A 13,980-nucleotide genomic window follows, 5' to 3' on the forward strand; every position below is an offset into this window, starting at 1 on the left:
CACTGTGCCAGCAAGAACGGATAGGATGTGTGCAAGAAGGAAGAGCACTTGCAGGAGGAGGGTGGCAGAGGTGTCTGCAGAACAGGTGCCTGGCAGAGCCCCTCCAGGAGGTGCAGGACAAGAGAAACTACATGCAGGAAAAGCTTGGAAGCTAGGAAAGGGACAGCGCGGTTCTGGTTGTGAGTTCTCTGCTGAATTCCTCTCCTTTGTTAGCAGGTGCTTTCCTGTTGGTAAGAGTCAGTCATAGCCGCCATGGTCAGGGGGCAGTTGGCATTGAACGTGAGCCAGTTTTGCCTTTCCTGGTCATTGTTACCTTGTTTTATGGGTAAGGAACCTTCCAGTGAAGTGATAATGTCTCTCTGTAAGGACTCTTCTCGTGTTGGGCAGGTGAGGGTTTGAGGGGCTTCACTGGCCATCGTCTGTTGGTGGCAGTTGGGTCTGGTTCTCGGTCTGGTACCTGCAGTGCCCCTCAGGCAGGAGCACCAGCGGCCTCACCATGTGAGGCATCGAGGGGCTAGGCCCTGCAGATCCAGGCCCTCAGCAAGACAGGATGTGGAAATGGAAATGTACACCATACTGCCTGCATCTCCACAAAGAAACTGGCCTAGCAAGAAGTGCAGATGCATTCTCGTGTGGTGACACATGCCTATAATCCCAGCACTCAGGAGGCCCAGGCAGGGGAGTTGCCGTGAGTTCAAGGCCAGACTGTGCTACGTCATGAGTTCAATGTCAGGCTGCACTACATAGCAAAATCCTGCATCAAAAAAAATTTTTTTAATTAAAATAATAAGTGAAGATGCAGTTGACAAGTGGGCAGCCAATTTCACAATGGAACAAATGTCACTGAAAGCCATTCATAGATTTTTAAACTTGAATCATGTGACCACATTATCACAGATTTTTTTGTTTTTAACAAAAAAAAATAGTGTGTAGAAAAGAAACCAGCCCTCCCTGCAATCCAGCACCGTGTGCGGGCCACCAGCACAGGGACAGCCAGACTGTAACTACTTGCATTTGGGCTGGGAAACAAGAGCCAACCCCTCTGCACCCCGCCCCTGCCGTAAGTGCCTTGCTGATCTGGAGAAATGCAGGCTGAGGTGACAGCTGTTCAGGTGAAATGCCATTTGATGCTGTGGTGTTTGGTGTTTCACTGACTTTGTAGGTCTAGGGCCAGTGATCAGATCATCTATTCAGAGACTAACGATGTGCAGTGTGGCATCTAGTGGGGGTATCCTGAAGGTGGTGGGCATTGTTAATTTACTAGTATGTTGTTTTGAAGTTTTGTTGGGCTGGGTTATATTCTGTTTGGTTTGATTTTGTTGTGTACGACGCCATCACCACTACCCAACTGACACCCCTTCTTTTACACCTTGACAGCAAACTTTATATTTCCTCAACAGCAAATGAGTCTTTCTCTGGTTCCTTTGTGTTCTCTTGGCTGTCTTTGTGGAGCGTACCTACAGGGCTCCACCCCTAGCATCACAGTCTGCCTCCTTCCTGGGTGTGTCCATGCTGTGACACCCTTCCCAGTCCTGCCCCTGACTTCCGTGGCCCCTGTGAGGGCCCCTTACTCACTTGGGACCTGGGCAGTGGTAGCAGAGCTCTGGCCACCCATAGATTGCTTCTATCCCCCCACACAAAGCTCCTGTCACTGCGATGGGATTGCTTTGCAGGTGTCAGCACTGACTTTATTGACACTGAAGTCACAGCTGCCCACTGAAAAACAGCAGACCACACCCTCCCAAGGAAGTGGGTGACCTCAGTGCCTCACAATGATCATGAAGCCCACTCTGGAGCACTGCGCAGGTGGCTCAGAGTAAGGGAGGGGCAGGTGGCCTGTGTTAGGCTGGCTCAGCTCTAGCTCCCTCGGTAGGTGGTGTATGACCATGGGCTCAGCAGCAGGGGCACGTGGAACTTCTGGCTCTCATTTGTGATGGTGAAAACAACCTGAGAGAAACAGAAGACAGGGAGAGATCACAGCACCCAAGCTGTGCCCCAGTGCTTCCTGGGAGAGTTCTGAGACCCGGACTGTGAGGCTGGGTCAGGTGGAGCCTGATGGTAGACTGGAACATTGCTAGGGAGGAACTGAGCCTGCTGTATGTGAAAAAATGTCAGGTTCTTTGCTGGTGGCTTCAAGTGAATGGGGAGTCAGCAGGGTACAGCCCAGTGAGCTAAAGTCTGGGCTCAGGGGAAAACCATTTACAGAAGTGGGGATGAGTCACCCTAAGCCAGGGACAGCCCAGGAATACACACGTGGTCATGATGTCTAATGATGCCTCAAATCCCTGGACCCCTTTCTTTTGGGAGTTGAAAAGCAGGTGAGTCTGCCTATTTGCCACTTCTTGGAATAGGTGGGAGCAGTCTGTTTATACTTTTGGCCTTAACCCCCCTCTGCCCACCTGTGGCCCTTACCTCTATGTATGGGTAGAAGCTCTCCTGCCCTCTCTTCTTCCAGTAGCCCTCAGTGTCAAAGGACAGCTTGTAGGTGCCTGGCTGCAGCTGGCCTGGCTTCAGAAGCCCAGGGCAGCGGCCATCCATGTCTGTGTGGCTAGAAAGAGGACAGGGCTGTAGAGATGGGACAAGGAGCCACCGTACCCCAACTCTCCTGGGTCTGTACCCCCCAGTGGCCTCAGATCTTCCCCGCAGCCTGATACATGGGTGAAGAGAGAGATGGGGTAGTCTCTAGGGACACTGCTGTATCCTGAAAATTAACACAGAAGCAAAGAGAAAAATGCACAGTATTCTATGAGCAGTAATCACTTTTATATTTGACATGTATTTTTCTAGATTTTCTCTATGCTTTAGGTATATTTATTTACAGTTTTATGTTTTTTTTTCACAAAACATAACACTGTATTTGTGCTGTTGCATAAGTGCAGTTTTTCACATGGCTTATTGTGCCTGGCTTTCTGGCCAGTATTTGCACCCAGCTGTATCTAGCTCTACCGAGGCTCCATGTAGAGTTGGTTAATGTCTCATCTAGAGTTCTGCTCCCTTAGGACTGAAAAAGCCTCGTGACATTCCAACTGGCTGGACAAAAGAGCTGGGAATGCACGTGTGTCATGTTGGGGTGGGAACCTGTCTGAACCCTTTGTGAAACTCCTGGGCCTGAATATTTGGGGCTCAACCACAGGTTCCCAACGTATTCCCTCTTTACTCTGGGGCAGAAAAACCACAGGGGGAGCCTGCCTCCTTGAGGAAGGAGAGTCTGGGGACTTGCTCATAGGACCAACTCAAGGGCCTCTCCAGCAGTCTGTTCCCAAGGCAGCAGCAAGGGAAGGGGACCCAGGGTCTAGGTCCTGTGAATACAGGGAAACCGAAGAGCCTAGTGCTCTATGGGTCTGACCTGGAATCCCAACTTCCCCCTTGTTTCTGCTGCCTCAGTCTTCCCATCTGTAAAATGGGTGATTATGGTGCCTGCCCAAAGGGCCATATGGAGACTGGAAAGTAGAAAAAGAGTGCTCATTGTGCTGCCTAGTCCAAGATTGCCTGTAAATTGTGGTGACAGTGATGTTTGTTAGGTTCCATGTCAGGCCTTAAGCTCCCACAGGATGTGGGCATGGCTGTCAAAGAGGGACACAAATTTGGCTCCCAACTTTGAGGTTCATGGGGCTGTGAGGCTGCAGGAAGCAACATGTGGGCCAGTGCTATCTCACAAGTGCTATGGGGTCCCCAGGGCCGTGCACCTAGTGAAACAGCTACTTTCAATTCGCTCTTCAGATGAGAAAACTGAGACACAGATTCAGTAGGGAGAGGCCAGGCTGTGAAGCCAAGGGAGGGCCCCAAGGGGACAGTTTGGCAGCAAGCAGCCCTGCTCTTTACCCTCAGTGCCTGTGCTCCTTAACTGTCCTGGGGGCGGGGGGGGGGGGGACACAGGAAGAGCCCTGCATGCGTGAGCAGGTGCTGTGGATTCCCAGCCCTTCTCAGGGCCTCCTACCTTTTCTTCAGCTCTGTCCACTGCTGGCCAAGGCCTGTCAGCTGGGACAAATGGAGGCCGAGGCCACCAGCTGGGAGCCCAGACGTCGTGTCTAGCACATGTGTGGTAAGTGGGCTGCTTCCAGACTCCATGTCACTGTCCTAGATCACCAGAGGGGCACGATGAGCTCCTGGGGGCCTGAGGTAGGCCCAGGCCTCTCCACGCACGCTGGGTGAGCGTAAACACAGCTGCCCAGAGGGTGCATGGGTGAAAGGAAGATTGGGATTGTTGAGTCAGCATGATAAGGAGCCAGGTCTGTAAACAAAGCTGACCTGTGTGGTGCTCCACCAGGGACTACTCTGCCCTCCCTAGGCTCGCAGTGCCAGCCACCGGTGGCCTTGCTCTCCCAGAACTCAGCTCTTCATGTGTGTCCCTGGCTCCAGGGTCTGCCAGGACCTGAGGAACGTGACCTCGGGCAGATGAGAGGACAGGAACCTTGAGGGTCCTGACCTGCTCCCCTTACCTGTGGGGATCCCAGGTGTCACTGCCATGTCAACAGCCACAGAGTGACCCTGGAACTCATGTCCTGCCCAGTAGCTCCATTCTGCATGATCCCCACGGCCAAGAGGATGCACAGGTAGAGGCCACCCAGCCAGGCCAGAACAGGCCACTGCAGTCAGCCAGGTCCTTGGCTCCACTCCGGGAGCCCAATGTCCAGGAGTCACCTGTGTGACCAAACCTGAGGGAACTGCCCTGTCCCAGTAGGTGTCCAGGTGACTGGCCAGACCTGACCTCGGTGGCCACTAGAAGCGTCAGGAAGGGAGGCTGGACACAGAGCTGTTGGGCATTAGAGGCTTCCGGGCACAGGTGGGGTCACGGCTGAGGGATGGAGGGGTGGGCCCGGGGCGGGGACTGTGGAAGAGGTAGCAGATGCTACTGTACAGAGGTCCTCGCAGGCAGGTGTCCTGGGACAAAATTTTTGTAGAATCCCTTCCGCAGGGCACATTAAGCTGCTGAGTCTGACTACTCCGACAAACCACCTGATCTTGCCTCACTTATAAATTGGAGCACAAACAAGATAGAAGGCCCTTGCGTTGCAGAAGGTGTAGGAGTGTAAATGAATCCTTGGGTTAAAATTATATAACAGAGAACAAAGTTCGGGTGTACCATGTAACATAAAAAATAAGGCATTCTCTATTTAAAACCTGAATGGTCTACACCAAGATGTTGGCTACTGATGTCTTATAAAGCGTTGTGATGACTTGTCTTGTCAGTTTGATGGGACCGAGAAATGCCTAGCAAATTAGTCAAATAAACTTCTGGAGGCGTCTGTGGGACGGAGATGATTGGCAGGTAGGACCCTAGGAGGAAACCTCCTCTGAAAGTTGGTACCTACCATGCAATGGGCTGGAGCTTGGCTAGAACAAAAGCAGAAGGAGCCTGTCTGCGGACACAGTGCTCGGCCTGTCTTGTGGTGAGGAGTTTTCTTTGCCTTGCGTTCACACCATGATGTTTCTTCCCCCTCAGACCTAAAAGCAATGGAGTCAGTTGACCAGACATTGAAACTCCTGAAACTGAGCTGAAATGCACTTTTCCTTGTTATCAAAAAGTGTTTTTTTCAGTAGCAGAAAACTAACACTGGGGTCTTTTTTCACCTTGTTGAATTTCATTTCTAATAGTTTGAAACTGAAGATGGGTTATTTTTAGGTTTGGAACCAGGCCTCTTCAGGGCAAGGGAAGGAGAACCTTTCTGCAGAGGCTGGGTGTGTTCTAGTCAGGACCGCTCTGGAGGTAAGTAGGAAATTTATTTGAGGTCTAAATGCACATTTCTCATGACTTCTGTTTGAGGAAATGACCCAAGAGATGCTCAGGATTGTCATAGTAAATGCCCGTGGGTGCCAGAGACCAGAAACACCCAGACTGTCCTAACTGGGAACCAATTAAATAAATTAGTCCATCACACAACAGTATGCTCAGCTGGTTTTCAAAAGGAAGCCCACTGATGTGTAAGAGGAGGAACGGTCTCCTGAAAATAGATCTAGAGACAAAGAGCAAAATGGCTTGTCAAAAATGGGAAAGCCTTTTAATGTGATGACTTTGTGAAAAAAAAAATGGGAAAGCCTGTAATGCCAGCACGGTAGAGGCTGAGGCAAAAGATTGTAGGTCAGAGCTATGTTAGCAATTCAGTGACTTAGTGAGATTCTGTCTTAAATAAAAAATGAAAAAGCGGCTGATGATACAGCTCAGTGAAGGCCCTGGGTTCAATCCTCAATAGTGGGAGAAAAAGAACAGGAAGGCTTGTACATTTAAAGCTTCCACTGTGTTAGCTGGGGATTTAGCTCAGTGGTGTAAGCTGCTTGGCAAGCACAAGGTCATGAGTTCAATTCCCGGTATCAAAAAAATAAAAAAATAAAGCTTCCACTGTGTTACAAAGATCAGCTTACCTACCCCTCACAAGCATCTCATGATGTTTTATTATCCCTATTGTTTAGAGGAAATGCTGAGGTGCAGAGAAGCCACTATTGACATATTTTAGAAGAATATGCAAAAAAACAAAAAACTGGCCACACCTAAAATAAGCATTTTTGGGCAGGTTAGTTATTTTTCCCCTTTAATCTTCGTGTTTTTCTACTTTTTAAACATGGGCTGGTATCATTTTTTATTTTTTCTGTTTTTTTTTTCAAATCCATTTTATTTCAAAGAGAAATAAAAGTTTCAAAACACATCAGTCAGGGGCAGCAATGGTACATACATTGTGCATAATCTTCCTCAAATCATTCACCCAGAGCACAGGACATCTGCATTCAATTGTCTGAACAATACCAACACAAATCTCTCTCTTTGGTGAACTCAGAGAAATCAGTAGTATAAATATCTTAGCTATTTTTATATACATCTATATCTACATATACATATAAGTTTCAGCTTCTCACACTAGGGAAAAAACATGATGTTTGCATGTGTGTCTGATTTATTTCACTTATGCGTATGTTCTCAAGTTTCATCCATTTACCCATAAAAGTCTCTAGTTTATCCTTTTTTGTGGCTGAGTAGTACTCCATTGTGTAAAAATACCACATCTTTTTTATCCATTCCTCAGACAATGGGCATTTAGTTTGTTTACAAGATCTATTACAAATGGTGCTGCTATAAATATGAGTGTGCATACATCACTGTGGTATGATGTTTTTAATTCTCTTGGGAAGATACCAAAAAGGGGAAAAACTGGATTGAATGAGACTTCTAGTCCTAGTTTTTTGAGGAATCTCCACACTGATTTCCACAGTGGTTGCACTGGTCTACCCTCCCACCAACAGTAGAAAAGGTTCCTTTTCTCCCACAGCCTCTCCAGTACTTTTTATTGGTTGATTTCTTGATAGTGGCCATTCTTTCTGGGGTGAGGTGGAATTGCAGTATTGTTTTAATTTGCATCTCTCAAATAGCCAGTGATGCTGAACATTTTTTTTTTCATATTTATTTGCTGTTTGTGTTTCTTTATCTGAGAAGAATGTATTCATCTCAGATGCCCATTTTTTGACTGGGTCTTAAATCTCAGAGGGTTGATTTTTTTTGAGTTCTATATATGTTCTTAATAATAATCCTTTATCTGAGGTACAGCTGGCAAACATTTTCTTCTACCTTGTGTGTTGTCTCTTCACTCTGTTGGTGGTTTCTTTTGCTATGCAAAAGATTTTCAATAAAATAGGATGCTTGATTCTTTGTGATAGTTTCTGTGCACTCAGGGTTTTGTTCCTAAAGTCTTTGGCTTCACCAATGTCTTCAAGAGTTTTACCTACTCTGTCTTCCAGAAAATTTAATGTTTCTGTTTTAACATTCAGATCGTTGATCCATTCTGATTTTGACTTTGCACATGATGAAATATATGGTTCCAAGCCGGGCGTGGTGGCTCACGCCTGTAATCCCAGCACTCGGGAGGCTGAGGCAGGAGGATTGTTGTGAGTTCGAGACCAGCCTAGGCTACAAAGTAGCTCAAAGCCAGCCTGAACTGCACAGCGAGACCCTGTCTCAAAAAGGCCAAAGAAAGAAAGAAAGAAAGAAAGAAAGAAAGAAAGAAAGAAAGAAATATATGGTTCCAGTTTTAATTTTCAGCATGTAGAGAGCCAGTTTTTCCAGCACCATTTATTGGTGTATCTGGAATTGTTTCTGCATTTTCTAATCTGTTCCATTGATCTTCAGTTCTGTTTTTTTTTTCCCCAGTACCATGCTGCTTTCATCACAGTGGCTTTGTTGTGTAATTTCAAGTCAGGAACTGTGATGCCTCCTGTCTTGTTATTGTTGTCCAGGATTGCCTTTTCTATTCTAGGTCTCTTCTGGTTCCAGATGAATTTTAGGATTGTTTTCTCTAATTCTGTGAGATATGCTACTGGAATTTTGATTGGGATTGTACTGAATCTGTATACCAGTTTTAGAAATATGGTCATTTTCTCTGTATTGGTTCTTTATAACCAGGAGCATGAGATATTGCTCCATTTTCTAATATCCTCTTCAATCTCCTTTTTCAGAGTAGTTTTCTTTTCTTTCTTTTTTTTTTTTTTGTCTTTCTTGTTTTTATTGGTACCAGGGATCGAACTCACGACTGCCTGCTTGCAAGGCAGGTGCTTATGCCGCTGAGCTAAATCCCCAGTCCCCAGAGTAGTTTTCATTGTAGAGGTCTTTTACATCCTTTGTTAGTTTGATTCCTAGGTATTTCATTTTTTTGGATGCTATTGTGAAAGGTGTTTTTTCCTTGATTTATCTATCAGTGAATTTGTTGTTTGTGTACAGGAAGCCCACTGATTTTTGAGTGTTGACTTTGTATCCAGCTACATTACTGAATTTGCATATTAAATCAAGTAGTCTTTTTTTTCATTTTTATTGGTACCGGGGATTGAACTGACCTTGCAAGGCAGGTGCTTATGCCACTGAGCTAAATCCCCAGCCCAATCTAGTCTTTTGATGAAGGAGTCTTTTGATGAAGATTTTGGGGTCTTCTATGTAGAGTATCACATCATCTGCAGATAATGACAGTTTAACTTCTTCCTTTCCTTTCTTTATTCTTTTTGTTTCTTTCTCATGTCTAACTGCTCCAGCTAAAGTTTCTAGGGCTATGTTGAATAAGAGTAGAGACATGGACATCCTTGTTTTGTTCCTGATTTTAGATAGTTTTCAGGTTTTGTCCATGTAGTATGATGTTGTCTGTTGATTTGTCATAGATGCCTTTTATTAGAATGAGATAATCTATTCCAGTTATCTGTAGGATTTTTTTTATCATGAATGGCTGCTAGAGTTTGTCAAAAGCTTTTTCTGCGTCTCTTGAGATGGTAATATGATTTTTGTCATTGACTCTGTTAATATGTTGCATTGCATTTGTGGATTTATGTATGTTGAACCACTCCTGCATCCATGGGATGAATCCCACTCAATCATGGTATATAATGTTCTCAGCAATTTGCTGCATTCTCTTTACTAGTATCTTATTAAGAACTTCTGCACCAATATTCATTAGGGAGTCTGGCCTGTAATTGTCTTTCTTTCTTTTTTTTTTTTTTTTTTTTTGTCTTTTTCCTTTTTATCAGTACCGGGGATTGAACTCACGACTACCTGCTTGCAAGACAGGCACTTATGCTGCTGAGCTAAATCCCCATTCCCGTAATTGTCTTTCTTAATTGGGTCCTTCTATGGTTTAGGTATCAAGGTAATGCTTGCTTCCAAGAGTGAATTTGGGGGGTATTATTTTCCTTTCAATTTCATGAAGAATTTTGAGAAGTAGTGGTGTTAGGTCTTCTCCAAATTTCTTGTAGAATTCAACGGTGAATCCATCAGGGCCTTGACTTTTCTTTCGTGATAGTTTTAATTACATCTTTCATTTCATTGATTGATATTGGGTTATTTACAATTTTTATATTTTCTTGATTCTGCTTTGGCAATTCATATATATCTAGGAGTCACTCCATTTCTTCTGTAGTTTCCATTTTGCTAGAATACAAGTTTTCAGAGTAGATATAGATGATCTTCTGGATTTTTGCATGGTCTGTTGTGATTTCAACCTTTCCATTCCTAATTGCATGCATTTTAAAAATGTCTGAAAACATTTTAAAAATGTCATTTGTGGTATCTCTTCCTTGTTCACTGACTCCAGTTAATCTCAAGTTACTCTTCTTTGTCTCATCTAGCAGCTGCTGTATTGATTTTTCATGATCCCTTGTTATTTTTGAGAACTCTTTCTTATTCTTGTTGCTAGCTGCAAGCCTGTCTTCAATATCTGAGCTCTTGTCCTCACATTGACCTGATCTTCAAATATTTTCAATGGAGGTTTTACTTTCCTGGATATCTGCTTGTATCTGCTTTGATTCCATTTCTTTCCTCTGCTGAGCTTCCATCATTTTCTTCTGTGTCTTCTCTAAAGTTGCTAAGCATGGTGTGTGTTTTGATAATCTCTGTAGCTATCTGAGAGATTATTTCTGGTTTCATTTTTCCCAGAGCCTCATTCAATTGCTTTGTTGGTCCCACTTCAGAGAGAACTGGTGGGGCTTTTGGATTGTCCCACCTCATTGCCCCTGGATTTTCATTTGGTGAGCTGGATGTCTAGGGTTCCATTTTGCTTAAATGTCTCCTCCTTTTCCTTTTTCTCTTTTTTCATTTAGTTCCTGGGGTAATGCTCCTAAGTTGCCTATTGCAGGTTGCTTTATTTTTAGTATTTAGGACCCTTAGATGATAATCACTTCTCCGAGGTATCTTCCAGGGATAGCTGTTTTTGAGATTTGATTCTGTTGGAAGTTCTTACCCCTTCAGTTTCTTGGAGATGAGAAGTTGTTCCTCCTTTGTCCTAGTCCTTGGTTGTTTGGCACTGTGCCACAGTATTTTCTGTGACCCTTAGTTACTCTAATTCATGGAATACCAGGATCACTAGCTATTTAGAACGATTGTCAATTTTGGCTGTTGTGGTATCAATAACATGAAATATTAGCCTTGAAAACAACAAAGTGAGGTAATCCTTGTAATTTTCCACTTTTAACCATATGAACTAGATTTGTTATTACATAGCAAAATGTAAAACAAACCAGATAATTATATGCAATGTATGTCTGTAATGTGTCATTTTTGCCCTTGAAGGTTCAAATTTAAAATGGATTAAGGAGAAAATAGAGAAGTGGAAGAAGGGAAAGAATTAGAAATAAGGTTGGAGGACAAAGGTGGATCACGCCAACTCACAGAAACTAGCAGAAGGGCAACCCAGTCGGGACTCCTGTCTCTCTCAGACAGAAGCTTTCTTTCTCTCAATAAATACTTCTGCTCTTAACCTAAAAAAAAAAAAAAAAAAAAAAAAAAAAAAAAAAAAGAAAGAAAGAAAAAGAAAAAGAAAAAAGAAACTAGCAGAAGACTGAAGGAAAAGATAGCTGAAAGAGATAAAAAGAACAGAACTATATCCACAAAGAGGCTAAGAATCGTATTTATACTCCTATAAAAGCAATGATAGAGAAATAAAAAAAAAGAAAAAGAAATGAAAAACAACCAGTCCACTTCCAGGATTCTCTTAGCTTTCACTAGTTGACAACCTGTGGAGATGAGTCCCCAGTTGTGCCTATCTATCCCAGCAAGCCAGCAGTAGCTTTTTGATGGGGTAGTGGATCATCTCAGCAGGCCTGCCCTGAGACCACTCGTTGGGCTTGCCACAGTCCAAGCAGTTCCCACAGGGCTTCACCCAACTGGGAGCTTCTTGATAAAGCCAGTAGCAATTCTGGGTTCTGAGTTCAGCTGGCCTGTCTCCAGAATGACTCCTGGATAATTGCTCTCACCACTGGAGGACCAAGTCCTCTGCCCTTACTGCCAGCCAGGGCAGCCTTCCATGTCTGCTGCTGCCCTCCCCTCCATGCCTCTCTGCAGAGACCTCTGGGGTTGCCAGCCATCACCATCACCATCACCATGCATCTACCAGTTCAAACCGTTCCTCTCACAGAGAGAGTCCCATTTTGGACAGAAGCTGTTGCCAGATACCACTTTCTTTTTCTTTGGAGTTTTTCTCTCCACTCTCTGTGGGCTTCCGTTCACACCTTAGATTCTTCCAGGGTCCAGAGGACCCACTTCCTTCCTTCTCGTCTTCCTCATGATGCTGTATTCCAGTGTCTGAATGGTGACTCTCAGAGAGGTTGTTTTCTCTGCTACTTACTGCTCTGCCATCTTGGTCTCTTTCTTTGTGTCACTTTTTTTTGGTGCTGGGGATCGAACTCATGACCTCATGCTTGCCAGACAGGCGCTTGTGCCGCTGAGCTAAATCCCTGGGTCCCCTCTTTTTTAAAATTTGGTACCAGGGATTGAACTCAGAACCTCGCACTTAGCAGGCAAGCGCTTGAGCCACTGAACTAAATCCCTGGTCCTGTATCAACTTTTAAAAAGTCTGAAGAGAGCAAAACTTTCCAGCCACGCTGCACCTGAAGAAAAAAGTCTGAAATGCTATATGCTGACAAAAGTAACAGCCAAACCTTTTTTGGGAGGTGCCGCTTACTCCCCTACACCTTAGTCTGTCTGGAGGGAGGACCTGTGGCGGTGTTGGTGGTGGGTGAGAAGGGTTGTTAGCGCTCCTCCTGGAGCTTCTCCAAGCTGCTCTTCCCTCTTGCTATAGTGTCCACTTACCAGGGTCCTAAGACCTTCAGTCGTACCTGGCCTCCCGGCTCCACGCTCTGCCTGAGAACGAAGGTCCTCACTAGTCATTGTGCAGTCTGGAAACTTCCCTAGCAAGATAACCAGGCCCCAACCATTGGAGCTCTGATGGCACCTTCAGGCAAATTTGGAAAAACACCTTATATCCCCCCAACTCCCGCTTTTCAACATGATGTGTTCCAGCTCTGTCCTGGAGGACATCCTGCAAGTATAAGGAGTTTAGTCTACCTTGTGGTTTAGTAATGCCCATTGAGTTGTTTATGTCGCATTTGTATTCATTTGTGTACTGTTGGTCACCCAGGCTGATCCCATATCTTAGCTACTGTGAACAGGAACTGCCCAGTTTTTCATGTAGCCCACACAGGTTCCTGAGTGTCTTCAGCTCACCCTCTAGGCTTCCATCCTAAGCTTTTCAGAACATCCTTCCAGGAGCTGACCTGTTACTGGTGTATAAAATAGACACTCAAAGAGGCTCATTTTCACTCTGAATGGAAAGCTACTAGTATACAAACCTTCTCCTTGCCAGCGGACATGACTGAGGTCATGCTTCTGAAAGTTTCCTAAACAAAGGGGACCTTTGTTTAGTGGAAAGGTGTAGATAGTCATTAAAGCTGGCTTCATGATGCTAACTCTGATTGGAAAAGTACTGGTAATCACCCACCTGTGGCAGGGGGATGGTGGTACATACCTATAATTCCACCAGTCAGGAGGCTGAGGCAGGACCATCTCTGTAAGTCTGTGGCCAGCCTGGACTACATGGTGAGTTCAAGGTCAGCTTGGAATACATAATAAGACTCTATCTCCAGAAAACCAAAAAGCAAGCAAACTCCCAAAAATGTACCCACCTGTGGCTTAATCATTTACCTTTATATCCACAAATTGTTTCCAGAGGGAGAAGGCCAAAGATCTAAAATCTAGGCAGCATCTGGGAAGATCGCAGGTCCCACAGTACTCAGCCAGTGAGGAACTATGGGAAGAGAACTGCATGCCAGGGGATAAACTGAGCTCTCTAACCACGCCAGGTGTGCCTGTCTTCCTGTTAGACTGGCACCTGCTCTTGCAAGATAGAGTAATGAAGTCTCCCTTTTGCTGTACTCCTGGTTCTTAGTCTGGTCCATTGCATGTGATCAAAGCAGGGAGTGGTTTCTCACAATGGATTGTTTCAGTGCCTTGTCTGGGCCTGAGAATGAGTATTTATTTATTTTTGTAAAGAAATGGCTTATCTTTACGACCTTACACTTTTTCAGAACAAGCGTGGTGTATAGAAATTACAGAAGCCACTTTGGTTTAATCAAATCAGTGTTTCATTTACCTGAAATTTTATTTCTATTCTAAAAATAACTTCTTTTGTAACCTACTATGATAAGAAATATTAATGTTTTTACATTTCAAACAGGAAAAACACT

The 13,980-nt window shown here is 44.6% G+C and overlaps 1 protein-coding gene across 2 annotated transcripts; it reads right to left on the reverse strand.

Annotated features, from left to right (window-relative positions):
• Positions 1 to 1,662: 1,662 nt before the first annotated feature.
• Positions 1,663 to 13,340, reverse strand: LOC100719474 (5-hydroxyisourate hydrolase-like). Of its 2 annotated transcripts, XM_003463705.4 has the most exons (5): positions 13,263 to 13,340; positions 5,313 to 5,445; positions 3,938 to 4,077; positions 2,413 to 2,548; positions 1,663 to 1,947 (listed from the first exon to the last, which is right to left on the reverse strand). In XM_003463705.4, exons 1-5 carry the CDS (start codon positions 13,298 to 13,300, stop codon positions 1,858 to 1,860), a joined length of 537 nt encoding a protein of 178 aa, XP_003463753.3. In that variant the 5' UTR covers positions 13,301 to 13,340; the 3' UTR covers positions 1,663 to 1,857. The 2 variants fall into 2 exon arrangements, with proteins under 2 accessions (XP_003463753.3, XP_013001144.1); XM_013145690.3 differs by lacking the exons at positions 5,313 to 5,445; positions 13,263 to 13,340 and adding an exon at positions 4,440 to 4,642.
• Positions 13,341 to 13,980: the final 640 nt, after the last annotated feature.

This window comes from Cavia porcellus, unplaced genomic scaffold, assembly GCF_034190915.1.
Source record: "Cavia porcellus strain 051 isolate PalLab524CR breed Dunkin Hartley unplaced genomic scaffold, mCavPor4.1 scaffold_19, whole genome shotgun sequence".
Taxonomy (NCBI): domain Eukaryota; kingdom Metazoa; phylum Chordata; class Mammalia; order Rodentia; family Caviidae; genus Cavia; species Cavia porcellus.